Source organism: Nycticebus coucang, chromosome 18 (assembly GCF_027406575.1).
Source record: "Nycticebus coucang isolate mNycCou1 chromosome 18, mNycCou1.pri, whole genome shotgun sequence".
Lineage (NCBI taxonomy): Eukaryota > Metazoa > Chordata > Mammalia > Primates > Lorisidae > Nycticebus > Nycticebus coucang.
In genome coordinates this window covers 9,398,872-9,426,414 of record NC_069797.1, presented here as the reverse complement: position 1 = coordinate 9,426,414, position 27,543 = coordinate 9,398,872, and the positions used below count along the sequence as shown (strand labels likewise).

The window sequence follows — 27,543 nt, the reverse complement described above, 5'->3', positions numbered from 1 at the left end:
GTGCGGAGCTGGAATTGTGCAGAGGAGGAGGCAGAAGAGTTCGGGGAACCCCGGTAGGGGAGAAGGGGGCGCCGCCGCAGCGCGGTGGGCTGCGAGGCCGAGGCGCGGTGGGAGGATCCCCGAGTGGGCGCGGTGAGCGGCGAGACCAGGCGGGCTGGAGGAAGTTTCGGCTAGGCGCGGCCGCGAACCGGGGGCAGGAGGCTGCGGCGGCCACGCAGTGGGGGCACTCGCGTGGGGATGGGGTGCGGGCGCGGCTCAGTCCCTGAGGGAGGGAGTGGGGGTGCAGGGGCGCGGAGGTCGCCCCATCCCCAGCTGGGTCTCCGCGTCTCCTGGCTGCCTGGGTCTGACCCTGACGCATCCCTGGCCCGGACCCTCCTGCCAGGGCGCCGCGCTCTCTGCCTGTTGCCTCGGTCTGTAGGTCTCTCTGTTCTGACCGTCCGAAGACCCGGGTTTCCTTTCCCTGCCCCATTTTATTTTTGTCTGGATTTAGCTCCTTTCCCCCTTTGCTCTGTGCCCCCGATACGTCTTTTCTCCTGGGCTTTTCACTGGTAGAATCAGATGTCCATTTTGGGCAGGGACTCTGGGGAACGGGCCCATTTCTGGCCAGAGGTTCGGAAAATTTCCTACAGGGGTAGGGACTTGGGGCTGGTCTCCCGGATTTGGCCCGGGAGCTGGCTGGTCGTGGGAGAGGCCACACATCCGGACCGAGTGGGCTGTGAGTTCTGGGACTCCCTGGGGCCGTGTGCGGAGGGGCATCCCGCTTTCCTGAGAGCGGAAATTCTCCCAGGCCCGGCAGACTGTGCTCCGCTGGCTGGACTTTGGTCCCTGGCTTTAAAGAGGTCAGTGACCCTCGGGCGCTCTCTGAGAACCAGCTAGCATATTTTATCTCTTCTTGGCCTCAGTGTCCCTTGCTTCGGGAAGCCTGTGCAGCCTGCTAAGCTGGCTTTTTTCTCAGACACAAGCTCCTCTGGGAGGCTCCATCTGTTCAGTGGACGTGGCCCCAGCCCTGGCTCTGGCCCAAGTTTTGGGATGTCTACAAAGAAAAGCAAAGGCTGTAGGTCCAGGCCCTGGCTTCTCCACTTTCCCTCTTGCACCCTTCAAATATCTCATCTTTCCTTCCTCATAAGGTTAGAACATTTTCCACCCTCCAGACTCTAAAAGTCTCTCTCCCACCTCTATTTATTTATTTTGAGACATTGGAGTGCCCTAGTGTCACAGCTCACAGCAATCTCAGATTCCTAGGTTCAAGCCATCCTCTTGCCTCAGCCTCCTGTGTGGCTGGGACTACAGGAGCCCCCCACAATACCCAGCTAGTTTGCTGATTTATTTTTTTTTTTCTACTTTTAGTAGAGACGGGTTCTCACTCTTTCTCAGGCTGGTCTTGAACTCCTGAGCTCAGGTTATCCTCCCCCTCGACCTCCCAAAGTGCTAGATTATAGGCATGAGCCACCCTGCCCAGCAGTTCACCTCTTTTTAGAATTTGCATTAATTATGCACAGGTATCTCTTGCACGAGTTGGACTTTTCTTTTCTTTCTTTTTTTTTTTTTTTTTTTACAAGATATGCCATATTTGTTTTTTTAGTCAGTGGTAAATTTTTCAAATAGTACAAAGGATATACCTACAGTGAAAAGAAAATCGCCCTCTCATCCCTGATCCCTAGATTTTGTGATCTTTCTCTTATTTTTATTAAAAAACCATCTGAAAATAAATTCAAACAAAATAAATGAAATATTTATAAAAAGTTACAAGGTGAAATGAAGCAGAATAGGAAAGATGGGGCACCCAGGTTTCTTGAAGGAGACATTGATTACGTGGACATTGGACTGAGTGAAGCTTCTTGGGATTGAGGAAGTCTTGCTTCTCTGCTTGATTCATTTCCCACTAAACAGACAACTATTTTTCCCTGAACAGAAAAGACTTCTTTTTTTTTTTTTTTTTGAGATATGTTACCCTCATTAGAGTGCTGTATTGTCATAGCTCACAGCAACCTAAAACTCTTGGGCTTAAGAAATTCTCTTGCCTCAGCCTCCCAAGTAGCTGGGACTACAGATGCCTGCCACAACGCTGGCTATTTTTTTGTTGCAGTTGTCATTGTTGTTTAACAGGCCCCAGCTGGGTTCGAACCGACAAGCCTTGGTGTATGTGGCCGGTGCTCTAACCACTGAGCTATGGGCACCGAGCCAGGAAAGACTTTTTTTTTAGACAGAATCTCAAGCTGTCGCTCTGGGTAGAGTGCTGTGGTGTCACAGCTCACAGCAACCTCAAACTCTTAGGCTTAAGTGATTCTCTTGCCTCAGCCTCCCAAGTAGCTGGGACTACAGGCACCCATCACAATGCCCAGCTATTTTTTGGTTGTAGTTGCCATTGGTGTTTTAGCTGTCCCAGGCTGGGTTTGAACCCGCCAGCCTCCGTGTATGTGGCTGGCACTCTACCGACTGAGCTGTGGGCGCCACCCAGAAAAGACTTTTTTAAAAAAGATACAATTCACATGCAACTCACCAACTTAAAGTATGCAATTTGGTAGTCTGTAGTACCTTCACAGAGTTACACAGCCATTCTGACAATTGCATTTAGAGTATTTTATTTATTTATTTATAGACAGAGTCTCAAGTTGTCACCCTGGGTAGAATGCTGTGACATCATAGGTCACAGCAACCTCCAACTCGGGCTCAAGTGATCTTCTCGCCTCATTTTTTCTATTTTTAGTAGAGATGGGGTCTTTTTTTTTGCTCAGGCTGGTCTCGAACTTGTGAGCTTAAGCAATCCACCCCCCTCGGCCTCCCGGAGCGCTAGGATTACAGGTGTAAGCCACCGCACCTAGCTAGAATATTTTATCACCCCAAAAGGGAGTCGTCATTCCTCATTTCCTTCAAATCCCCCTGCCCATGGCAACCACTAATCTTACTTTCTGTATCCAGAGATTTCCCTATTTTAGATGTTTCATATAAATGGAATCATCAGATCGATTCTTGACCTTTTGGCTAAAATCAAGTGTAGTAATCCGTTCTTACCAGTTTAATATCTGATACGTACTTTATCATAACACTTAATGAAAATAAATAAATGGAATCAGGCAATATGTAATGTTCTGTGACTGGCTTTCTTTAGTCTAAATTTTCAGCTTTCTTTTCTATTGTAACATGTATCAATACTTCATTTCTTTTTTAGTGGCTGAATGATACAGGGTGCCATAAAGTTCGTGTAATTGCACAGGAACTTTATGGCTACCCTGTATTTTATTGCATGACTACATAGTATACACATTTTATACTATCCATATAATTTTATCTTTTTTTTTTTTTTTGTAGAGACAGAGTCTCACTGTACCACCCTCGGGTAGAGTACCATGACGGCACACGGCTCACAGCAACCTCTAACTCTTGGGCTTACGCAATTCTCTTGCCTCAGCCTCCCGAGCAGCTAGGACTACAGGCGCCCGCCACAACGCCCAGCTATTTTTTTTTGTTGTTGTTGCAGTTTGGCCAGCGCTGGCTTTGAACCCACCACACTCGGTATATGGGGCCGGCACCCTACTCACTGAGCCACAGGCGCCGCCCCATACTATTTTATCTTATCCATTTATCAGTCTACAGTCATTTGGGTTGTTTCCACCTGGTTATTATGAATGATGCTGCTGTAAACATTCATGTATAAGTGTTTATGTGGACATATGTTTCCATGTCTTTCATTTTTTATTTATATTCATTTATTTATTTGAGACTGTCTCAAGCTGTTGCCATGGCATCATAGCTCACAGCAACCTCCAACTCTTGGGCTCAAGTGATCCACTTGCCTCTTTTTTTCTATTTTTTTTTTTTAAAGGATTAGTGACTTTATTTCATGTGTTATAGTAGGTTTTTTTTTTTTTTTGTGGTTTTTGGCCGGGGCTGGGTTCGAACCGGCCACCTCCGGCATACGGGACCGGCACCCTACTCCTTGAGCCACAGGCGCCGTCCCTGTTTTTCTATTCTTAATAGAGATGGGGTCTTGCTTTTTGCTCAGGTGGTAGGTGGTCTCGAACTCGTGAACAATCCACCTGCCTTGGCCTCCCTGAATGGTAAGATTACAGGCGTGAGCCACTATGCTAGGCCCCGAGTCTTCTGAGTATATACCAAGGAATGGAATTGCTGGGTCATATAAGTAACTCCATGTTTAAACTTATGATGAATAGCCAAACTGTTTTCCAAAGTGCCTGTCCTGTTTTATAATTCCCCAGCAGTGTATGAGAGTTCCAGTTTCTCCATATCCTTACTAACCCCTGCTATTATCTGCCTTTTTGGTTATAGCCATCCTAGTGGTGTGAAGTGGAATCTCCTTGTGCTTATTTATTTATTTATTTATTTTTGAGGCAGAGTCTTACTGTGTCACCCTCGATAGAGTGCTGTGGTGTCATAGCTCACAGCAACCTCAAACTCTTGTGCTTAAGTGATTCTCTTGCCTCAGCCTCCCAAGTAGCTGGGACTACAGGCACCTGCCACAATTCCTGGCTATTTTTTTGTTGCAGTTGTCATTGTTGGTTAGCTGGCCCGGACCAGGCTTGAACCCCCTAGCCTCCATGCTGGCACCATAACCACTGTGTACGGGTGCTGAGCCCTCCTTGTGCTTTTGATTTACATTTCCCTGGTGGCTAATGATCCAAAGATTTCTGTAAGCTAAATTTGCAATTAGGGTTTTCTGCTCAGTTCTCCTTGTCACCTGATGTAGCGATGGCCCTGGAGGATTTGAGGGTGTCCAATTTTCACTTTTCCTCCAGCAGCACAGCATGCCCTTTGCCTTATGGTTAGCTACCCTGTCGTTCAAAGCCTTCTTGAGCACAAACATGTGTGGTAGGCACAGTGTTAGGTGCTGAAGAAACAGCAAAAAAGCAAGATCTAACCTCTTGGAGAACGTGGTGGATAAAGGTGTGGGTCTGGATTTGAGTCCTTGCTTTCTCACCTTCCTGCCATGTGGCCTGGACAAGGTACCTAAACTGGCATGCTCTCGGTTTCCTTGTCTATGAAGTAAGGTTGTTCTGAGAATTAAATGTAAACCACTCAACACAGTGCCTGGCACATAGTGAGTGCTCAATATTTATTATTGTTAAAGGTAAAGGCAGACAGTAAACATTATTACAATAACGGGTAATGGATTGTGGTGAGGGAAGTGCAAAGTGTTATAGGAACACATAGTGGGGACCCAGAGGAAGTGATGCTCAAATTGAGAGGTGATGCTTCCTCTCAATTATTGGCTAGAGCAAGGGCAGTGTGTGTTGTATGTGTGTGCATAGTGTCCCTGGCAGGTGCAGCAGGTATGTGTGGAGACTGAAACATGTTCAGCATGTCTAGTAGATGTATATGTGTTCCGCACTGTCTAGTAGAACTCTTTGTGTTGATAGAAAAGTTCTCTATCTGTGCTGTCCAATATGGTAGCTACTAGGCACATGTGACTTTTTTTGGGGGTGCAGAGTCTCACTATGTTACCCTCAATAGAGTGCCCTGGCGTCACAGCTCACAGCAACCTCTAAGTCTTGGGCTTAAGCGATTCTCTTGCCTCAGTGTCCCACATAGCTGGGACTACAGGCACCCACCACAACGCCTGGTTATTTTTTTTGTTGCAGTTGTCATTGTTGTTTGGCAGACCCGGGCTAGGTTCGAACACGCCAGCCCCCATGCATGTGGCTGGTGCCCTAGCAGCTGAGCTACAGGCGTCAAGCCAACACATGTGACTATTTAGAGTATTTGAAGTATGGCTAATGAGACAGTAGAAGTGAATGTTAAATGCAAACAGCCACGGTGGCCAGTGACTACCACACTGGACAGCAGAAGTCTAGAGTATAACATGCCCAACAGGGTTGCAAGGAGAGATGAAGACTGAGCCGGGAGAAGGTCATGGGACCGGGACCGCAGGCTAAGGGACAGAGTTTGCCTTTTATTTGAACTACTGTGAGAAGCCATAGAGATGGGGGTGGGGAAGACTTAAGTCAAGGAGTGAGGCAACCTGGTTTTCCTTTCCAGACCACTTCAGTTGCCCTAGGAGAATGAGTTATGAGGGTGGGGGTTATACACATAGGTTAGAGGGGGCTGCAGCTGCCACGGGGAGAGATGATTTTGGCTTAGACCAGGCAGAAAGACAAATTTGGAGTTAGAGGTGAGGGTAGGGTTGGGAATGGGGGAGAGGGAACCCTGGAGCTACTTGGATGGTGGCTGTGTCTCCCAACCTCAAAGTTGAGACCAGAGCAGAGAAGGGAGATGAGGTCTGATTCTCCTTATACTCCCTACTGACTGATGCTGGAAGCACCTCTAACTAGGAGAACTCAGGGACCCTGGGGTCAGGAGGCTGGGGGAAAGTCCCCTCAGACTGTGAGGTGGGGGGCATCTGCTGGGCTGAGCCTCTCCTCTCCGTGGGCCCGTCCACATCAGCTCTCGCCCCGTGACAGGTCAACCAGGACCCAGAAATGAGCCACCTGGTTGCTGAGACTCTGGCGAGCAGAGGGAGAGGAGGGGATAGATGTCAATGTAGTGGGACAAGACTCCCCCACCCACGCCGGCACCTCCCAGAGGCCCGGCCCGCTCCGAGTGCTGCCTCTGATTGCCCCACCCCCACCTGGGGCCTCGGTGGCCAGACCCGGGTGAAGTGGGGGTGGGGTGAGATTTCCAGGGGCGGGGCGTGTCTCCCCAGGGCAGGGTGTGGCCCGTGGTCCAGATGGTCAGTCTCTGGTGGCCAGCCTCTCCTGACCCGGGAGCATTAACCCCCCATGGGCCATGCCCGCCGGCAGGGTGGGCTGAGGGCGGCAGCACCAGGAGGTCACAACCCGGAGCTGGAGCCGGGTAGAAGGTTCCGGGGCTCCTCGGGCTGTCGGCGCCCGCCGCCCCTCCCGGCTTCACTTCCTCCCGCAGCGCAGAGACTAGCGGATCCCTGCATCCCGCAGCCGCCTGCGCCGCGCCCTGCCCCAGCCTGCCGGGTAAGTCGGTGGGAGACTCCGGGGCAATTCCGGGGCATGGGAGGGGCCGGACCCCCAAAGCCCGCAGGGGTGGCCCAGAGGGCTCTTCGCTTTTGCAGATTGTCGCCAGGTCTGTGTGGGGCTCTGCTCCCTCTATCTGCACCTCCACACCCCTTTCTGCCTTGCCAGGGTGGGTAGGGGGGTCCTAGGAGGTGGGGTAGGGGTTGGACAGACCTCTGGGGCTGCTGGAGCTTGGGACTGGCGGGCTGGGGCTGGCCAGGGAGGCAGAATGGATCAGAGGTTGGTTGGAGGCATAAGCCAAGTAAATGGTATTTGGAGGGAAAATACCCCCCCACCCCCACCTCTTACCGAATGTGGGAATAAAGGGTGGTGGGTCACAACTGCAAGTCCAGACCTTCAGGCAGGTCCCACCCTCCCCTGCTTCTGGGGAAAATACCCCACACTGGTTGCCGAGGCTGGGTGGCAGTGGGCCCAGGCCCTGCCTGTCTCCAGCGCCGCCACCTCCACTTTCCATGGCCCGCCTTGCTCTTCTCTGCTTCCTGACCCCTTCTCCCACCGTGCTGCGTCCCTACCCATAGCTTTTCCCCCCAGTGGAGGGCTCAGGGGCTCCCCGACCCTGACTGGGGCCCCACTTCTTGCCATGCTGCAGGCTGTGGTTTTAGTTTTCCTGTGAGGGTGAGATTGTGCTGTCAGCTGAGCTCCCTAGGGCATGCCTAGGGCCTGGGGTGGGTGGCAGGGACAGCTTGGACAGCTAGCTCCCCACTCTGGAGCCTCTAGAGACCCCGAGGCACAGAGCAGTGGCATTGGATACCCTCAGAGACAAGTCAGACTGAAAGACTCTGAGAACTGAAGGGGAACGTCATGGTGGTTGTAGACCTGGCTCTGCCAACAACTGGTGGCTCTGGGAAAGTCACTCCCCCTTTCTGAGGCTTGCCTTGTCAGGCTCAGATGCGGAGTTTGATGGACTAGTGGTTTTACCAGCACTGGAGAGCTGCTGTTCTGTGGGGAGAGGCTGAAAGACTGGCTTCATCCCAGCACCTACACCTTCAGTTGTTGTGAATATTGGCCTCTGGGCAAGATGTTGTGTAGATTAAGGGTTGTGTTGTTAATGCAAACGTTTGTTATCCTGGAACAGGGGTTATAACCCCTCAGATATCAAGAAGTCCCAGAGGAAATGTTGGGGACAGTCATGTTCTTCCTGTGGATGACATCAGAGAGATGCCATGTTGGGTTCCTGTTCCTCCCTGTTCCAGGACACGGGTCTGTCCCTCTGCCTCCTCAGTCTCTGCCCCCCCCCCCACCCAGCTCACTGCCCCTCCTGTGGGCCTGCGGTCCGACAGTGGATGATCTCCTTGCACGCAGCTTCTACACGTCCACTTCCTTTTGCAGCCCCAGACCTGCGGCTGAGAGGAAGAAGGGACCCTTGACATCCCCATCTCCACAGAGACTCCAGGCGGATCAAGCAGCCTCCTCCCTTCAGCATGACCTCACCCTCTGGCCCTCCAGCTTTCAGGCTGGAGACGTCAGATGGAAACCAAGAAGATGGTGCTGAGGTGGACAAAGGAAAGCCAGGCTTTGGGAGTGGGCCACCCCCCATGGAGTCACCATTCCAGGGCGAGGATCGGAACTTCTCACCTCAGATCAAAATGAACCTTAACTACCGAAAGCAAGCAGATGCCAGGTGAGGCAGAAGATGGGGCCAGGGTAGGGGGAGGCCCTCAGTTCTAGTAGAGCAACCTGGGTCCACCTCACCTGCCAGCCCAGCACCAGAGTCCCTTCCCCACAGCCTGCCACTCCTGTGCCGGACAGGCTGACCTCTGCTCTACTCTCTGGGGTTGCTCCTTTTGGAACCTTCCCCATTGGGCCTTATGCCCTTGGAGGTCATGTTCTTCTTTGTAGGGACACATTCTTCCAGCTCCAAGTACTCAATTGACCCTCAGACCTCATTTTTTCATGTCTTGACCCCTATTCCTGTCATGGTCGCTATTGGGGATGGTAGCAGGATCCACACCACATCCAGGGAGGGAGTCAAGGGTATCTGGAAATGTCCCTTGCACTTCTCAGTTCTCTCCCAAGGCTATATCTACCACTCAGGACAGGGGATGAGAACTCTGGGGACTGAGGGCAGTGGGCTTCTGCTTGGAGTCCCGTGCACTTTGGTTTCCTGTGGTCCTTCTTCCCGTTCTGACTATGTGAGCTCACCATCGCTGGGCGTCCTGCTCCCAGTCCTGCATCCCCCTACTGTGAGGCTGTTGGATCCTCATGGGCTAGGCAAGACTCCAGGGAAGCCCCTTTCTCCTTCCTCGTGCTTTGGGTACACCCACCAGCCTTGGCCTTGCAGGCTGGAGCCCGTTGCGTTCTGGGTGTGGGACGACTGTGGCAGCACCAGTGTGGGAGAGGATGCATGTGGAGTTTCTGGGGGGCAGTGCAGAATAGGCCCCTCAATGCACTTCCAGGCCTCGATCTGTGCCTTCATTAGGCTTCCCTATCCCATGACTATGATGTCACCCCGTAACAGGAAATGCTTTGTCCAAATGACCACTTCCCCAAGCTGGACTGCCACCCTCAGGGCTCACAAGTAAGCAGCAGAGCCTTCCCTCTTGGTCATGTTGTGGTCATGTGATGTGCTGGGTGGGTGATGTCATGTCTGCAGAGAGAAGTTGGCCTGCAAACTCCTAATGTTGCACGGAGGAGGCAGGGCTGGTGGTAATCAGCCTGGGATCGGGCTGTTGATCCCAATGGTCACCTTGTACACCAGAATCACCAACCCTGACTTGATTGTCCCTTTCTACAGGAGATTTTTTTTTTTTTTTTTGAAACAGAGTCTCATTATGTCGTATTCTGCTCCGTAGAGTGCCGTGGCATCACAGCTCACAGCAACCTCCAACTCTTGGCTTAAGTGATTCTCTTGCCTCAGCCTCCCAAGTACCTGGGACTACAAGTGCCTGCCACGACACCTGGCTATTTTGTTGTTGTAGTTGTTGTTGTTTTAGCAGGCCTGGACCAGTTTTGAACCCACCAGCCCCAGGCCAGCACTCTAACCACTGAGCATTGGGCGCATCTCTACAGGAGATGTTAACCCAAGGTCCTCAAACATCAAATAGCACCTCCCACCTTTGTTTGTCCCTTCCTAGCTGCTTGTCATGGTACCAAGAGTCCCAGAGGTGAGCTGGTCCCTGTGAATAGTGACACAGCCTAGGAAGGAGTGCTCCATGCCCTTCCCCCAGATTCTGATGAGCTACCAGACCACTTTTGGGGTCTTGGGAGAGATTCTTCAGAAGTGTGGCTTCTCAGTAAAGCTCGGGACAACCTCTAATATGTTTCGATGTTGGGCCCACATGATACTCTGACTGCCGTTGGGAAATCTCTTGCTGCCAAGCCTAGAATCTCTCTGGGGGTTCAGAGTCAGGATCTAGAGTTAGACAGTTCCCATGAAATCCCCAGTTCTGCAGTGTGACTTTGGGCAAGTTAGTGGAAAAAAGAGTGATTCCCGACCTATACAGCTGATGTGAGGATTAAGGTACAGACTCTTCTGAGGTCAATAGGCAGTTTCTGAAAGAAGGGAGCTTTTCTTCATTCTTTCTTCAACGCCAGTGGTGCATACAGCCACTATCATCGGCGGCGACCTTCCGCAGCCCTGTCCAGACCCATACCCAAACTCAAGAGCCACCATGAGTTGCATGTGCTGAAATAGGCCCTATGAGATAATGAGTTTGCTGAGAGGTGATGCATCATGGCATCTGGAAAACGATGAGCACTTGATACTGAAAAATCTGTGTGTTCCTGTGATGCCGGGATAAGGATGAAGCAGATTAGCTGATGGGCAGGCCCCTCCTCCTCCTCCTTTTGGGGCTCTGAGCACTCGGGGTCTCCTTGGTCTGCTGTGGGAGAGTACAGGCCCTCAGAAGGGCTTCAGTGGGGCTGCTGGATCTGAGGGGTGTACAGTGTTTCCTGGGCTCCCTGAAAGGGCTCCCTGGGATACAGGGCTTCCTCAGGGGACTGTGGCCCTTCTCTTCCATGATTCACAAACTGTATCCACCATAGCCAGCCAGACCCAAACCGCTTTGACCGTGACCGGCTCTTCAGCGTGGTCTCCAGGGGTGTTGCAGAGGATCTGGCTGGACTACCAGAATACCTGCGCCGGACCAGCAAGTTCCTCACTGACTCAGAGTACACAGGTAGACCCTGCCCTATGGGGCCCAGACCGTAGCATCCTGTGGGCTGGTAGTTGGGCTGGCTGGGTGGGCCTGTACCCTGCTTAGGACCTGAGGGCCAGCCCCTTGACCGCCTCTCACTTCCACTCCACTGGGCTCCCAGCTTCCTCTGCCACCCTCGACCCATGGCGAGGTGAAAGGATGCTCAAACACTGTTCTCTCATAACAGTGTTGTTGAGATACAATATATAATACATACACCGTACACTCCACATCTCAGAGCACTCTTCGCCCCAAATTTAAATATCTTTATTGTTTGGACTGATTAGAAAAATAACATATGCGCACTCTGCAAACAGTAGGAAATGTAGAAAGCATAAGGTAAAAGCAGTCATCCTTCTGGGCCCCTGTTAATAATTTGGGATGTATTTTTTACGAACTTTCTTTTTCTAATCTCAGGTTAATGTGGGGGCATAAACAACCAAATCATAATATTTGAATTTGTTAGGTGGAGTCCCTCTTATAGTTATGTCCTGCACCCAAAAGGTTTGCCATATACCCCTACAATTGTGCCCATTCAGTGGGAGGACCCCAAACACCATCTTTCCTTTTCTCCTCCCAACTTGAATTGAAATGAGTTTTTCTCCTATGTGGGTACAAATTAGATTGTCTGCTGGCTTCATGTGAGTATTGAGTACATTGGATATTTGCTTTTCCATTCTTGTGACACTTTAATGAGAAGAATGTGTTTCAGCTCCATCCAGGTTAATACAAAAGATGTGAAGTCACCATCTTTTTAATGGCTGAATAATATTCCATGCTGTGCACGTACCACAGGTTGTTAATCTATTACTGAGTTGATGGGCATTCAGGTTGTTTCTATGTCTTAGTGATTGTAAATTGAGCTTTGATAAATAATCTAGTGCATAAATGATTATTTTTCTTCTGAGTAGATATAGTAGCTTCAAAAAAAATGAAATATCTGGGCTGGGTGAGGTGGCTCAAGCCTGTAATCCTAATGCTCTGGGAGGCTGAGGTGGGTGGATTGCCTGAGCTCACAGGTTCGAGACCAGCCTGAGCCAGAGCAAGATCTCGCTTCTAAAAATAGATGGGGGCAGCACCTGTGGCTCAGTGGGAGGGTGCTTGCCCCATATACTGAGGGCAGCAGGTTCAAACCCGGCCCTGGCCAAACTGCAACAAAAAAATAGCCGGGCGTTGTGGCAGGCGCCTGTAATCCCAGCTACTCGGGAGGCTGAGTCAAGAGAATCACCTAAGCCCAGGAGTTGGAGGTTGCTGTGAGCTATGTGATGCCATGGCACTCTACCAAGGGCGACAGAGTGAGACTCTGTCTCTACAAAAATAAATAAATAAATAAATAAATAAATAAAATAGCCAGGTGTTGTGGTGGGTGCCTGTAGTCCCAGCTACTCAGGAGGCTGAGACAAGAGAATTGCTTGAGCCTGAGAGCTTGAGGTTGCTGTGAGCTATGATGCCACGGCACTCTACCAAGAGTGACAAGTGAGACTCTGTCTCAAAAAAAAAAAAAAAAAAGAAAAGATTAAATATCTAGGAATATACCTAACAAAAGAGGTGAAGGATCTCTACAAAAAATTATGAAACCCTAAGAAAAGAAATAACAGAAGACATTAACATGGGGCGGCGCCTGTGCCTCAGTGAGTAGGGTGCCTGCCCCATATACCCAGGGTGGCAGATTCGAACCTGGCCCCGGCCAACAAAAAATTAGCTGGGCATTGTGGCAGGCACCTGTAGTCCCAGCTGCTTGGGAGGCTGAGTCAAGAGAATCGCCTAAGCCCAGGAGTTGGAGGTTGCTGTGAGCTGTGTGATGCCACAGCACTCTACCGAGGGTGACAAAGTGAAACTCTGTCTCTAAAAAAAAAAAAACGGAAAAACAAAAACAAAACCAAACCAAACAAAAAAGAAATAGCAGAAGACATTAACAAAAGGAAGAGCATACTGTGCTCCTGGATGGGAAGAATCAATATTGTTAAAATGTCTATACTTTCCAAAGCAATCTATAGATTCAATGCAATCCCCGTTAAAATACCAATATCATTTCCCAACTTTGAAGATTTGGGAAAAATAGTTCTTCATTTTGTATGCAACCAGAAAAAACCCTGTTATAGTCAAGGCAATTCTTAATAAAAACAAGGCTAAAGGCATCACCCTACCAGACTTTAGGCCATATTACAAGTCTACAGTGATCAAAATAGCATGATTCGGGCACAAAAATAGAGACATAGACATTTGGAACCAAATAGAAAACAAGGAGATGAAACCAATGTCTTACAGCCATCTGATCTTTGACAAAGCAAACAAAAGCATATGCGGGGGGAAAGAATCCCTATTCAATAAAGGGTGCTGAGAGAACTGGATAACCACGTGTAAAAGGTTGAAACTTGACTCACACTTTTCACCACTTATAAAAATTGATACAAGATGGATAAAAGATTTAGATTTAAGGCATGAAATGATAAAAATCCTAGAAGAAAGTGTGGGAAAAATTCTTGAAGATGTCAGCCTAGGGAAAGATTTTATGAAGAAGACTTCTAGAGCATTGCAGCAACAACAAAAATTAACAAATGAGACTTAATTAAACTGAAAAGTTTCTGTACAACTAAGGACACAGCAATCAAAGCAAATAGACAACTTTCTGGATGGGAAAAGATATTTGCATATTATGTATTTGACAAAGGCTTGATAACTAGGATCTACAGAGAACTCAAATTAATTAAAAAAAAGAGCTAACAGTTTATCTCATCTGTCACCAGGTAAGAGAAATGAATAGAACCTTCTCTGAGGAAGACAGACAAATGGCTAGCAAACATGAAAAAATGCTCATTGTCACTAATCATCAGAGAAATGCAAATCAAAACCACCCGAGATATCACCTAACCCCAATGAGATTAGCCCACATCACAAAATCCAAAGTTGCAGATGTTGATGTGGACGTAGAGAGAGACTTTCTTAACACATTAGGAATATATTTACAGGCCAGGCGCAGTGGCTCATGCCTGTAATCCTAACACTCTGGGAGGCTGAGGCAGGTGGATTGCTTGGGCTTAGGAGTTCAAGACCAGCCTGAGCAAAAGCAAGAGTGAAACCTGGTCTCTAAAAAATACAAAAACTAGCCAGCCATCGGGGAGTCACTTGTAGTCCCAGCTACTTGGGAAGATGAGGCAAGAAAATTGCTTGTGCCCAAAAGATTGAGGTTGCTGTGAGCTATTATGACATCATGGCACTCTAGCCAGGGTGACAGAGTAAAACTCTGTCTCAAGAAAAAAAGAAAAAAAACAGAAGATATTTATGTTCATGAGATCTTGACACATAGTAATTTGCAGTGTGCTTTCCCCCATTTATGAATCTTGTACGCTTTTCATTAGTACATACTGTACTCAGTCACTGTAACAGCTGCAGAGGGAGGTTTCCATCATGTGGACTTACCTTAATTTAGTTAACCAGTTCCTCTTCAATGGCCATAAGGTTGTTTGTAGTTTTCGGCCTCTACTAGCTGTGTGCCAGGCCCTCTGTGTGCTAAGCATTTTGTTTATATTCCATTTAACCCTGGAATATTCTCTTTTTACAGTGAGGAACACTGAGGTTTAAGAGAGGCCAACTGACTTGCTGTCACTATTAAATAGGGGTGCCGCTTACAAATACAGTTTTAAATATTCTTGTATAGACACCATTGCATAAATGATGAATTGTGTCTTAGAAACATGGTTTCTAGGGCAGAATTGTGGTTATACCTGTTGATATTTTCTTAATTGTTGCCTGGAGCCTTAATATGTGGTTGTGCTCCCACCAGGAGTGAATATCCATCTTTTTTTATCCTCCCAGGAGTACTTTGGAGTCTAGGCTTGCTGTAGCCTCAATGCTCCAGGTCTGAGCACCACCGTGCCCCTTCCCCTCCACTTTCCCACAGAGGGCTCCACAGGGAAGACATGCCTGATGAAAGCTGTGCTGAATCTTCAGGATGGGGTCAACGCCTGCATCCTGCCACTGCTGCAGATCGACCGGGACTCAGGCAATCCACAGCCCTTGGTCAACACCCAGTGTACGGATGAGTACTATCAAGGCCACAGTGCCTTGCACATTGCCATAGAGAAGAGGAGCCTGCAGTGTGTGACGCTCCTAGTGGAGAATGGAGCTGATGTGCATGCTCGGGCCTGTGGCCAGTTCTTTCAGAAGGGCCAAGGGACTTGCTTCTATTTCGGTAAGTGAGGCTTTCTTGGGTAAATTGAGCCACGGGGGGTGGGTAAGGCCTCGTCCAAGGTCACATGGTTAGTGAGTGGCAGAGCTGGCACTTAACACCAGGTCTGTCTGACCCTGACACCCTACTTCTAACCACTGCACTTCCTGTAAAAGAAATTTGTTTTAAGAGATGTTTTATTATGGTATGGACATGGAGGCTCAGCATGCGCAGAGCCCTGACCCAGGGAGGAGAGCGGGCTGCTGGAGCTGGCCTGCGGCAACCAGGCAGAGTCAGAACAAAGGGGCAATGTGCCTAAAGAGAGCAAGAAGCAAGGCAGAAGGGGCCCTAGTTGGCTGGCCCCTGTTCCGATCCCTTAAATAGTAAAGAAGCTTGACCTGCTTGGAGGAGGCCTGACCTTCTGTCCAAGAAGCATGAGGAGGGCAGGTGGAAGCTGGAAGGCCTGAGGCCCAAGCTGCCTCATCGGCCCACAGGTGAACTGCCACTCTCTCTGGCTGCGTGCACCAAGCAGTGGGACGTGGTGAGCTACCTCCTGGAGAACCCACACCAGCCCGCCAGCCTGCAAGCCACTGACTCCCTGGGCAACACGGTCCTGCATGCTCTGGTGATGATCGCAGACAACTCTAAGGAGAACAGTGCTCTGGTGACCCACATGTACGACAGGCTCCTCCAAGCTGCGGCCCACCTCTGTCCTTCTGTGCAGCTTGAGGACATCCCCAACCTGCAGGGCCTTACGCCCCTGAAGCTGGCTGCCAAGGAGGGCAAAATTGAGGTAAGCAGCTATGTCTTCTCTCCCCTCTTCCTCCCCCTAGGGTGAGGAGGCAGTAGGTCTCACCCTAAGAGTTCTGCAGAAAGAGCCTTAGGTGGTGGTCTTGGTTACTCCATTTTTTTATGGGACACCCCTATTAGTGAGAAAAATCTCAGTATGCACCTTTAAAACATGTGTGTTGGGTGGTGCCTGTGGCTCAAGGAGTAGGGCACCGGCCCTATATCCTGGGGGTGGAGGGTTCAAACCCGGCCCTGGCCAAAACTGCAAAAAAAACCAAGTGTGTTAATATAATGTGTTATATTACATCACATTATGAAGCAAAGGGAACTTTTTTAAGCCGCTGGGGTTTCTTTATTAGGAGACGGTCTTTTTTTTTTTTTTTTAAATTGAGATAGCAAGTTACTATCATCTTTAGTAGAATGCTGTGGCGTCATAACTCACAGCAACCTCAAACTCTTGGGCTCAAGTGATCTTCTTACCTCAGCCTCCTGGCGCCTGCCACAATGACTGGCTATTTTTTAGAGATGGGGTCTAGCTCTTGTTCAGGCTGGTCTAGAACCTGTGAGCTCAGGTGATCCACCCACCTCGGCCTTCCAGAGTGGTAGGATTACAGGTGTGAGCCACTGGGGCTGGCCTTTCTTCCAAACTTTTGTATTTTCATTTTTGTTGCCTAAAACTTTGATTTAGCTGTGTTATTTTGGCAGAAAGAGTGAGCACTATGTGGCTCCATTTTTCTGAATGGCTTACTAGGTGTCTGATCCCTGAGGTCAGGTCTGGCTACAGCGACTTACAACCTGTGCCGTTACACAGTGCCATGCTTAGAAAGCTATGATAAAAATAAACATAGATAGAAGCTTTAATCCTTTTTTCTTGCCCTCCAAGTTTCCTGAGGTCTTCCTGGGGTGTGTGAACCTCACTTTGTTGTCTAGAGCAGGCGTCCTCAAACTGTGGCCCGCAGGCCACATGAAGTGGTGTGAATTGTATTTGTTCCCGTTTTGTTTTTTACTTCAAAATAAGGTATGTGCAGGGCGGCGCCTGTGGCTCAAGGAGTAGGGCACCGGTCCCATATGCCGGAGGTGGCGGGTTCAAACCCAACCCCGGCCAAAAACCACAAAAAAAAAAATAAATAAAAAAAATAAGGTATGTGCAGTGTGCATAGGAATTTATTCATAGTTTTTGTTTTTTTTTAAACTATAGTCCGGCCCTCCAACGGTCTGAGGGACAGTGAATTGACCCCCTGTTTAAAAAGTTCGAGGACGCCTGGTCTAGAGCCTCACCCTGCAGAGGAGGGGCTGATCGGCAGAGACACTCTCAATGATTGCTGAGGGGTGCCATGCGGAAGCCACCCTCCCCATCTGTACCTCTTTACCCCATTCCTTATTTGTGAAATCACATAATTTTTTAACCTGTTTGGGTTAGCCTTTCAAGGCTGTTGAGATCTCTGGACTCTGATCATAGAAGTACATGCACATGTATAGCTGGTGGCCTCCGACCCACAGGCTGGGGGTCTCTTTGCCACCTGAGCAGACCAGGAAAGAGGGCCATGGGGTGGAAGTGGGAAAGGAAGAGCCAGAGTGGCCAACAGGCTGGGGCGTATGTAGCTGGGTGGGTGTGAGAGTGTGCCCTGTGTCTGAGCACGTGACCCCCGTGGAGGGGGGTGAGTGCTGCAGCTCTGGCCCATAGTCACAAGCTGGGCGTTTCACAGTCTTGGCCCAGCATCAGTGTGGGGAGGGGCTGGCAAGCAATCTCAGGAGGCTGCCCTGCAGATTTTCAGGCACATCCTGCAGCGGGAGTTCTCAGGGCCGTGCCAGGCTCTTTCTCGAAAGTTCACCGAGTGGTGCTACGGGCCCGTCCGGGTGTCCCTGTACGACCTGGCCTCTGTGGACAGCTGGGAGGAGAATTCAGTGCTGGAGATCATCGCCTTTCACTGCAGGAGCCCGGTGAGCTCGCAGGGGTGTGTGTGAATGTGCTTGAAGGGCTTGGTAAGGTCCACAAATCGGAGCTACTGCTGGACCATACCTTATTCTGTGCCAGCGGGGCTGTGGCTGCATGTCCCACAGGTGTGGCCCTGCCCCTGGCTGCCAGGCCCATACTCAGTCGACACTGCAGGCCCTCCCAACACGGGGACCACCGGAAGGGACCCCTCAGCAACCACTGAGAGTGTCTCTGCCGATCAGCCCCTCCTCCGCAGGGTGAGGCTCTCCGTTACTGTGCAGCAGTGAGGGCTGTAGTGGGGTCATTAGAGAGTCCTGGGAGTGTGAGAGTCACTCCCCGTCCTTTCCCCTCCATTTCTCTGGGCCTTGCACTGACATGACATGGAGTGAATCTTCATCTGCACTTGCTGAATGTAGCATGGTTCTCCCCTTCCCACCCCAGCACCGGCACCGAATGGTGGTTTTGGAGCCCCTGAACAAGCTGCTGCAGGAGAAATGGGATCTGCTCATCCCCAGGTTCTTCTTCAACTTCCTGTGTTATCTGACCTACATGCTTGTCTTCACTGCTGTCGCCTACCACCAGCCTGCCCTGGAGAAGGCAAGGGCAGGGATGTGGGCACATCCTGGGGGAGGAAACAGCCACGGAGGAAGGGATGCCATTCCCCTTCTACAAAGGATAAAGCTGGGCTGAGGCTGCGGGAGTGATGCACCCACACTCTGAGGGAAGTCAGCGCCTTCCAGCTAGTGACAACAATATGAATACTCACTGAGTGCTCATGTATGTGAGAAAGGACCCTAAACACCCTAAATGAGCTGTTATCATCCTCAGTTGAGGGAAGGGAGGCACAGGGAGGCAAAGTAACTTATTCCAGGTCACACAGGCTGTGAGTGGTGGAGTCCGAGTTTGAACCCAGGCCCCGTAAGTGCACAAAGTGCCTCCCAGGAGACTGGAATCTGGGGGTCCCTCCCTGGAGCTTGCATTCCCTCTGCTGCTCTGAGTGGCCTCTCCACAGCTCAGCATGGGCCCTCAGATCTGGGAGAGTGAGCTGCTGGGTCTTACCTGAGTGTCTTCAGCAGGCCCTCCTCCCCGTGAAGGCCACAGCGGGAAACTCCGTGCTGCTGCTGGGCCACATCCTGATCCTGCTGGGGGGGATCTACCTCCTCCTGGGCCAGGTGAGGGCTCCCCCACTCTCTCCTCTGTGTCTGCCAGCTAACCCAGAGCAGACCTAGTCTTCTCCAGCAGACCTTAGGGCAAGTTAGCCGCAATCCCTTCATTGGCTGGGAAACTGGCTGCCATATCCAGTCCTCCCAGAGTAGCTGAGGGCCAGGGCTTCTGGCCTTGCCTTCTGAGCCCCGGGCACCTTCCATGCTGTGCTTTCTGGGATTGCTATGGGGCAGCAGACGGCTTTACTGATTCCTTGGCAGTTGAGGCTTTGCTCCCTCAGGTCCCTTGGCTGGCACTTTCCTCTCTTGGGGGTCACGAAAGGTCACAGGTAGGTGGGGCCCAGGTTCCTCCCGCAGTAGAGCTTCTTTAGGGGGAAATGCTGCAAGCCTGCAGGACACAGGCTGGGGACACAGACATTAGGGGCTTCTCAAAGTGGGCAGAACTTGGGCATGAAACCCAGGTTGGCTGGAGGACGGGGCTTCCTGGGAGGCGGGAGGTGGGAGGGAAAGGAGCTTGCCTCTTTGTATGCCATTTGTGACTTCTTCATTTTGATCCCTGGGGACCAGAAGGCCTCTGGCATTGTCTGTATGTCTGTGGGTAGGTAGGTGGCTGCTCTTTTTGGAAAGAGGGTCCAAAGCCGTGTCAGCTGTTGGAAGGATTCACAAGTCCTCCCAAAGCCAAAGCTGCTGCTTTAGCCCCCAAAGTGTTACTGGTCAGGCCTCCTCTATGGCCAGGCTAGCAAGCAGGGAGCATCTGGAGTGTGTGTGTGGCCCCAGGCCCCAAGGGGCAGCTGGGCAGCCTTTGTGAGAGTAAGTTTCTGTCTTTCTGTCTGTCTGCCCCCCCCCCTCCCGCCTGGTGTCTCTGTCCCTCTGTCCATCTGCCCCCTCCCCATGTCTCTGTCCCTCTTTCCGTCTGTCCTCCCTTTCCGCAGCTGTGGTACTTTTGGCGGCGCCGGCTGTTCATCTGGATCTCCTTCATGGATAGCTACTTTGAAATCCTCTTGTACGTGGGGTCTCACTCCTCCTCACTCCACAATCTCTAGGCCTGGGAGAGGCAGGTGTGGCAGAGGACCCCAGGCTGGCTTTAGAAGCAGAGTCAGGGAGTTCCAGCGAGTCAGGAGCTGCGTGCAGGCCAGTTCCTGGATTCCAGGCCGCCATGGCAGTGACGTTTACTGAGGCCTTGCTGCACACTGGGGGAGCCTGGACTCCCTTCACGTAGAGCCTCACTTAACCCCCGAAAGCACTCTCGGGTCCGGTGTGAGGATTATTATGCCCGTCTCATAGGAGAGGCAACTGAGGCCCAGAGAGGTTAAATACTTGCCCAGGACAGAGGTCAGGCCATTGATTAGGTCCAATCCCAGACAGATGCAAGACACCTCAAGCCACCTGACTGCGGGAGACGCAGTGGTGGTCAGTGTTGGGCAGTGGGGGCTGGGGGTATACTGCCAAGTGGCCTCAAAGCTGAGTCAGACTCTCCCCCCCTCCCCCCACAGCCTGCTCCAGGCCCTGCTCACAGTGCTATCCCAGGTGCTGTGTTTCCTGGCCATCGAGTGGTACCTGCCCCTGCTTGTGTCCTCTCTGGTGCTGGGCTGGCTGAACCTGCTTTACTACACCCGTGGCTTCCAACACACAGGCATCTACAGCGTCATGATCCAGAAGGTGAGAAAAGGGGGTGGCCCAGGGGGCTCCTTTTGGCCTCAGCAGGCAGGAGCTTCCTCTATAGCTGACCTGGGCAGAGGAGAGCATGCACGCATCTGCCTGTGTCACCGCCCACACACTTGCCATGTAAGTCTGGGTATGGGCATTTAGTCACCTGCTCCTAGTGCTCTGCACGTGCACGCACATGCACATGAGTGTGCAGGCATCCATGCGGGACACGTGCCTCTTTCTCCACTGGTGCAGAAAGGATGCACACAGCATGTGTGTCTGTGCCCTGGGAAGTGAGGGCAGATGTCTGAGTCTGCACTTGTGTGTGCATTCAGAAATGTTGAGGGAGTGTCCACTGTGGGCCAGGCCCTGCTCTGGGTCGTGGGAATACAACAGTGAACAAGACAGACAAACTCTCTCCCTCTTGAAGCTGATGTTCAATGGAAAAGAAAACAACTAGGAAGATATAGACTGCTCAGTTCTAGAAAGGAAATACACAGGACAGTGTGACGGAGAATATGTGGAGTGGGGAGTGCTTGAGATGGGATGGTCAAAGCAGGTCTCTCTGAAGAGGGAACATTTAAGTTGACACCTAAAAGAATGATTTGGGTGTCCAGAGTCAGGGAGGAAGCATTCTCAGCAAAGGGAACAGCACAGGCAAAGGCCATGGGCCAGAGCAAGCTTGTGGTGCCCAGGACAGAGCCAGGAGACTGGGGTGGCTGGAGTGGGACAGAGAGGGAGTGTGGAAGAGAGGAAGCTGGGAGGTAGGGAGGGGCAGGGGCTTTGTCCATGGGGAGAGATTTGGAGGCCCCCAGACGTTTTCTTTTAAATTGTGTGTATAGGGCGGTGCCTGTGGCTCAGTGAATAGGGCGCTGGCCCCATATACCGAAGGTGGCGAATTTGAACCCGGCCTCAGCCAAACTGCAACAAAAAAATAGCCGGGCGTTGTGGCGGGCACCTGTAGTCCCAGCTACTCAGGAGGCTGAGGCAAGAGAATTGCCTAAGCCCAAGAGCTGGAGGTTGCTGTGAGCTGTGATGCTACAGCACTCTACTGAGGGTGACAAAGTGAGACTCTGTCTCTAAAAAAATAGTAAAATAGAATAAAAAAATAAATTGTATGTACAATAGGCCAGGTGAGGTGGCTCATGTCTATAATTCTAGCCCTCTGGGAGGCCGAGACCTGCCTGAGCAAGAGCAAGACCCTGTCTTTACTAAAAACAGAAAAATTAAGTCTGGTGTGGTGGCAGGCACCTGTAGTCCCAGCTCCTTGGGAGGCTGGGGCAGGGGGATGCTTGTACCAGGAGTCAGAGGTTGCTGTGAGCTATGACACTATAGCATTCTACCAGGGCGACAGAGTGAGACTATGTCTCAAAAAAAGAAAAATTGTGGTAAAATAAAATTAACCATTTTAACTGTGTTAAAGTGTATGGTTCAGCAGTATTAAGTGCATTCACATTTTGTGTAACTGTTACCATCATCCATCTTCAGAACTTTTTCATCATTTCAAACTGAAACTTGATGCCCATTAAACACCTCGCCATTGTCTCCTGCCCCCAGCCTCCAGCAACCACTGTTTAACTTTAGCGTCTCACAACTCTAAGTATCTCATATAAGCAGAATCATATACTATTTGCCCTTCTGTGACTGGCTTATTTCACATGGCGAGGTTGATCCATGCTGTAGCACGTGTCAGAATTTCCTTCCTTTTTAAGGCTGAATGATATTCCACTGTATGATAAACCACATTTTGTGCCTCCATTTGTCTGTTGCTTCCACCTTTTGGCTATCGTGAATAACACTGCTATGAGTTCAGGTGTATAAATATTTGTTAGAGTTCTTGACTCCAATTCTTTTTGGTATATATATACCCAGAAGTGGGATTGTTGGATCACATGGGAATTCTATGTTTGTTTTTTTTTAGAGACAGGGGTGCAGTGGCTAGTCACAGGCACGATCATTGCACACTATATCCATGAACTCTTGGAGACAAGGAATCCTCCTGCCTCTGCCTCCTAAGTAGCTGGCATAATAGGTGCCTGCCACCACACCTGGCTAATTTTTCTATTTTTAGTAGAGATGGGGGACTTACTCTTGCTCAGGCTGGTCCCAGAGGGTTTAAAGCAGGGAAATTATATAATCTGAGATTTTTAAAAGACCCCTGTGTTTCGTGTGGCTCCATAGGGCTGGTTTATGCACGTGTGTGTGTGTGTGTGTATGGTGTACATGAAAATCATGCTTGGGCCAAGGCAGGGGTCTGGGGTCGTGCTGGGTGGTCTGGCTACCCACCCCGACTCCTGGGTGCATGTGGTATGTTCCAGGTCATCCTACGGGATCTGCTCCGCTTCCTTCTGGTCTACCTGGTCTTCCTTTTTGGCTTCGCTGTAGGTAAAGGCCTCCACCCCTGCCTGTCTCTGCGGGCCCTGTGTACCCTCAAGGCTGCTGGCTGGGCTCCCCAGGCTGAGGACCCCTCTCCGTCCATCTTGCAGCCCTAGTGAGCCTGAGCCGGGAGGCCCTGGGCCCCAGGCCCCCCGTAGGCCCCAATACCACGGAGGTGGCAGGGCAGCCTGGGGCGGGACAGGAGGATGAGGAGGGCGGTGAGGTCCCGTACCGGGGCATCCTGGACGCTTCCTTGGAGCTCTTCAAATTCACCATCGGCATGGGCGAGCTGGCCTTCCAGGAGCAGCTGCGCTTCCGCGGGGTGGTGCTGCTGCTGCTGCTGGCCTACGTGCTGCTCACCTACATCCTGCTGCTGAACATGCTCATTGCCCTCATGAGCGAGACCGTCAACAGGGTCACCAATGACAGCTGGAGCATCTGGAAGCTGCAGGTGAGAATCCCCTCCACCGCCAGGCACAGGGGTCAGAGAAGCTCACAGGTGTGAAGCGCTCAGGCTGGCACCCAGCACGCAGCAGGAGCTCAGTGCGCCCCCACCTGGCGGCATTATCACTGCTGTCATCAGGTTATTTCCTGAGTGCCCACTGCTGGTACAGCAGGGCACAGTTCTGGGTACTACACGCAGAGCAGGGACCGAGACAGAGTCCCTGCCTTCACAGTGTTCTCACTCTGTGTTCCCTGTATGTAAAATGGGGTCAGTTTGGTGGGGGAAGATGGCCACAATGTGAAGTTCTGGACTGGCCCTGCTGGGGCATTAGGGGGCAGAGTCACCTGGACCTGGGGCTTATATGATACCCACCTTCTCTCTAATGGGTGAGTCCAGGGCAGTTGGATTCTGCTGCTAATCCAGTGTTGGCCCTCAGGAAGCCCCTTATCCTCTCTGAGCCATGAAGTCCTCCCCTGCAAAGTGCACACATGTGGGGCAGAGAGGTGGTACCTTTGGTGTGGAGCCCTGGAGCCCGGGAGGATGTTAGAGCAGGCAGTTGTCAGGCACTTGTAACCTTCTCACTTCCCAAAAACCATGGGAGGAACATGTGGGGAGACAGTCTGCAAGTGGGGAAACTGAGACTCAGAGAGGGTAAGGGCCTGGAGTCAGATTTGAACTCACAGGCTCAGCTGACTTTGGGTTATACTGTAAAGTGCTGTGGCACATCATCTTGCTCCCTTGGCTCTGTGCACCTCTTCCTCCAGGCAGAGTCCCAGGCTGCTCTGTCTGATGCATCCTTTGTCCCCAGAAAGCCATCTCTGTCCTGGAGATGGAGAATGGCTATTGGTGGTGCAGGAGGAGGAAGCAGCGGGCAGGTGTGAGGCTGACGGTGGGCACCAGGCCAGATGGCAGCCCTGATGAGCGCTGGTGCTTCAGGTGAGTGAGGGGAGGGCAGGGCAGCCTGGGGCCCTTGCTAACCAGCAACCCCTGCTGTCAAGGCCAGCCTTACTGTCCTGAAAGCCAGGTCTGATGAGAAAGGCAGGGCTGAGGGGACTGTGCCCAGGCAGGTGGGGTCAAGGATCCTGGATCCTATAGGCTACAGCAGCCACTGTCTGTCTGGCCATCTGCCTGTCCCAGTGGCTTAAACTGAAGGTTCCTTACTGGTGATCCCTGACCCCTTGCCTGCCCTGAAATGTGGCACAGTGAGGAGGCCAAGAAGCCAGAGGCTTCTCTGTGAGCTAGCCCTGCCCTGGCTTCTCTCCTCCCCTACCCCATTTCTCCCAGCCTGATCTCCCAGCTACCACTGCGAGAACCAGCCCTTCTGTGCACAGTGGGGAAGGCTGGGGCACTGGGAAAGGAAATCTGGTGACAATTGCACAGCCTGAAACAGACACTTGTGAGGAAGCAGCCGAGCAGGGAGACAGGGAGTCTTAGGCCTGTGGAACGGCCCTGAAAGGGCCCCAGAACCCAAGAGCACAAAGGCACTCTGTGCTGAATTCCTCTTCTCTGGTTGCTCTGGGCAACCCTGGACTGCTGTGAACAGCTGGAAGGGATGGCTGCTCCTTCCTCCACCTGGAAACCTGGCCCTGGGCGCTGCAATCTTATAGCTGCAAAGATGGGGTTCCAGGTGGGGTGTGGCCCAGTGCCCTGCAGAGAAAGCCCACCTCCTTGCTGTCCCTGGGGCAAAGCAGGCTAGATCACTGTCTTCCCAGAACCTCAGGGCTACTCTTTCATCCTCAGGGTGGAGGAGGTGAACTGGGCTGCATGGGAGCAGACGCTGCCTACAGTGTGTGAGGAGCCATCAGGGGCAGGTGCACCTGGTGAGTAGCTGTGGTGGCTGGAGCCCCTGCCGTGTGTGGTGTGTGTGTGTGTGTGTGTGTGTGTCTGCTTGGCCACACAGCCTTGCAGTTTGGGGAAGGACCCAGGGGCTGCCCCCTAACATGGTGCTTCCTCCTGTCCTTTCCATCCTATGCCTTTGGTGGCTGGTTTTTAGGCAGTCACCGGGGAAATGCTCTGAGACTCTTAGTGCTCCCTGTAGCCCAGCCTTCGCCTCACTTGCACCCTGCACCTGTCCCAGTGGTTATTGCCAGTCTGTCCCAGCTAGGCTTGGGGTGACCTTGGGACCCCAGCAGCAAACATGTTAGGAAGGGCCCCTGCCGGGCCACAGCACAGGCAGCATCTCCCTGGGCCTCAGAGGTCCTGCCCTGTTGGAAGGCCAGCTTGCTGTCCTGGAGATGTCCCCCAGCCCTTCACATCCCTGGGGAAGCCATCCCTAGGCCCTCTCCACCTCTCAGCACCATTGTCCCCCTCCCCGCACCCTGTTCTAGTGTAGTGACAGCCCCTCCTAACCCCACTCTGCTGCCCCCATCAGGAGGATGCCTTTCTCCCACCCCCAGAGGTCTGTTCTGAGCATCAGCTCTCTGCGCAGCATACCCTTTCTTTCCAGAACCTTCAGTAGCTCCCACCTCATCTTCCATTGGCTCTCTTCCCCACTTTCTCCTCTCTCCTAATAAGTTTCATCTGCTTGGGCCTGTGTCCCCCACCCCCTACCAGCTTCCTGAGTCCCCTGTGACCCCTGATGTGGGGGTTCTTCTCTGACCTCCTCTGCCCCACAGCCTGCAGGGTTCCCAGGCTCCTGGGCCTGACTATGGCCCTCATGTATCCCTGGGTTTCGTTTCTCCCTTCTCTGTGTGTCTCTCTCCCTTCACTTCAACGCCAGGATTCTGAAAGTCCCTCTGTCCCTCATGTGGGCCAAGCATTCCACACCCCCATCCCACACCTCACTGCCTGCTGGCACCTCCACCCTGACATTCCCCAATGGGAATAGCCTTGGCCCCACCAGGTCACTGTGTAACCCCACCCCCTCCTCACCCTGGTGGGAGCCCCAAGACTGGCTCTCCCACCTGGAGCTGAGTGTGTGGACTTGTCTTTTCTGGAAGGGATGTGTGTGGACTTCCCTTCTCTGGCCACAAGTTCCTCTGTCCCACCCCTCACTTGTGCTTCCGCATCCAGCAGGGTGGCCCAGCCTGCGCCGCACCTTCAGACAAGTCCTTCTGCTCTAGGCTTACCCCACTCCAACCTGCTAAAGTGGATAAAAACTACACACAGCTCACGTGGCACAGTGCCTCCTACTGCCTGGAGGGCCACACTCCTGAGCGTGGAGGTCAGGGCCGACAGCCGTCACCCAGCCCGGTCCCCCACCTCTGTCTGCAGGGCAGCGGGGTCAGTCGGTCTGCAGTGCTTCTTGTTCTCTGCTTTCCTTGGCTCTTGTCTGTCGTGTGCCCCTCCTTCCCTCTGGGTGTCCAAACCCACCACCTCCCCTACGGGATGGGTCCTCTCTCTTCTGAGCTCCTTGAGCACCTAACTCACTTCCTTCCAGGTCTTCAGCATGTCTCAGGCATTCAGGTCTCTGACATACAAACCTGTCACCTCTGTGGACTTGAAACTCTCAGGACGGGGTGGGTGGCTCTTGACTGGCACCATGGGAGGGGTTCAGGAAATGCTCATGGAAGTAGGGGGAGCACAGGGAGTTGTGGGTCTCCAACATTATCAGTTATGCACAGGGCATGATGTACCCCTTCTATTTCTCTAGTGCCTGCCTCCTAGGGATACAATCAAGGGTCAAGCCACTGTGCTCCTTATTTATTTACAGGCATGACAAAAGGCCTCACCCTGGCTTCCCGACCTCAAGAGGCTGGTGCCTTGGAGGAGGACCATCTGCCCCTTCAGCTCCTCCAGTCCCACTGACTGCCTAGTCACAGCGGGAGTTGAGCAGGATGAACCAGGGGATTCCTCCAGCCACACCTGCTGGCTCTGGGGTCCCTGGGAATTTTGGTGACAAATATAAATTTCTTTTCCCAGCAAAGTCTTCTGGAAACATTA

General features: G+C 51.8%; 1 protein-coding gene and 1 pseudogene across 6 annotated transcripts; both read left to right on the top strand.

The window, feature by feature from the left end:
• Positions 1 to 27,512, top strand: TRPV2 (transient receptor potential cation channel subfamily V member 2). Of its 6 annotated transcripts, none has more exons than XM_053568592.1 (15): positions 1 to 53; positions 8,448 to 8,622; positions 10,986 to 11,119; positions 15,039 to 15,329; positions 15,800 to 16,098; positions 17,862 to 18,035; positions 18,472 to 18,627; positions 19,104 to 19,202; positions 20,126 to 20,196; positions 20,687 to 20,852; positions 23,159 to 23,225; positions 23,327 to 23,667; positions 24,470 to 24,597; positions 25,402 to 25,481; positions 27,314 to 27,512. In XM_053568592.1, exons 2-15 carry the CDS (start codon positions 8,537 to 8,539, stop codon positions 27,406 to 27,408), a joined length of 2,187 nt encoding a protein of 728 aa, XP_053424567.1. In that variant the 5' UTR covers positions 1 to 53; positions 8,448 to 8,536; the 3' UTR covers positions 27,409 to 27,512. The 6 variants fall into 6 exon arrangements, with proteins under 6 accessions (XP_053424567.1, XP_053424566.1, XP_053424564.1 ...); XM_053568591.1 differs by lacking the exon at positions 1 to 53 and adding an exon at positions 6,171 to 6,941; XM_053568589.1 differs by lacking the exon at positions 1 to 53 and adding an exon at positions 6,171 to 6,941 and having other exon boundaries at positions 8,331 to 8,622; positions 19,107 to 19,202.
• LOC128571528 (uncharacterized) lies at positions 2,963 to 3,083 on the top strand (annotated as a pseudogene).
• Positions 27,513 to 27,543: the final 31 nt, after the last annotated feature.

Excerpts from the sequence above, each read along its gene's own strand:
- TRPV2 (XM_053568588.1), top strand. The coding sequence starts at position 8,423 with ATGACCTCACCCTCTGGCCCTCCAGCTTTCAGGCTGGAGACGTCAGAT. Across the intron at positions 16,099-17,861 it reads CCAAGGAGGGCAAAATTGAG|ATTTTCAGGCACATCCTGCA; the intron begins GTAAGCAGCTAT and ends GCTGCCCTGCAG. Across the intron at positions 18,036-18,471 it reads CCTTTCACTGCAGGAGCCCG|CACCGGCACCGAATGGTGGT; the intron begins GTGAGCTCGCAG and ends TTCCCACCCCAG.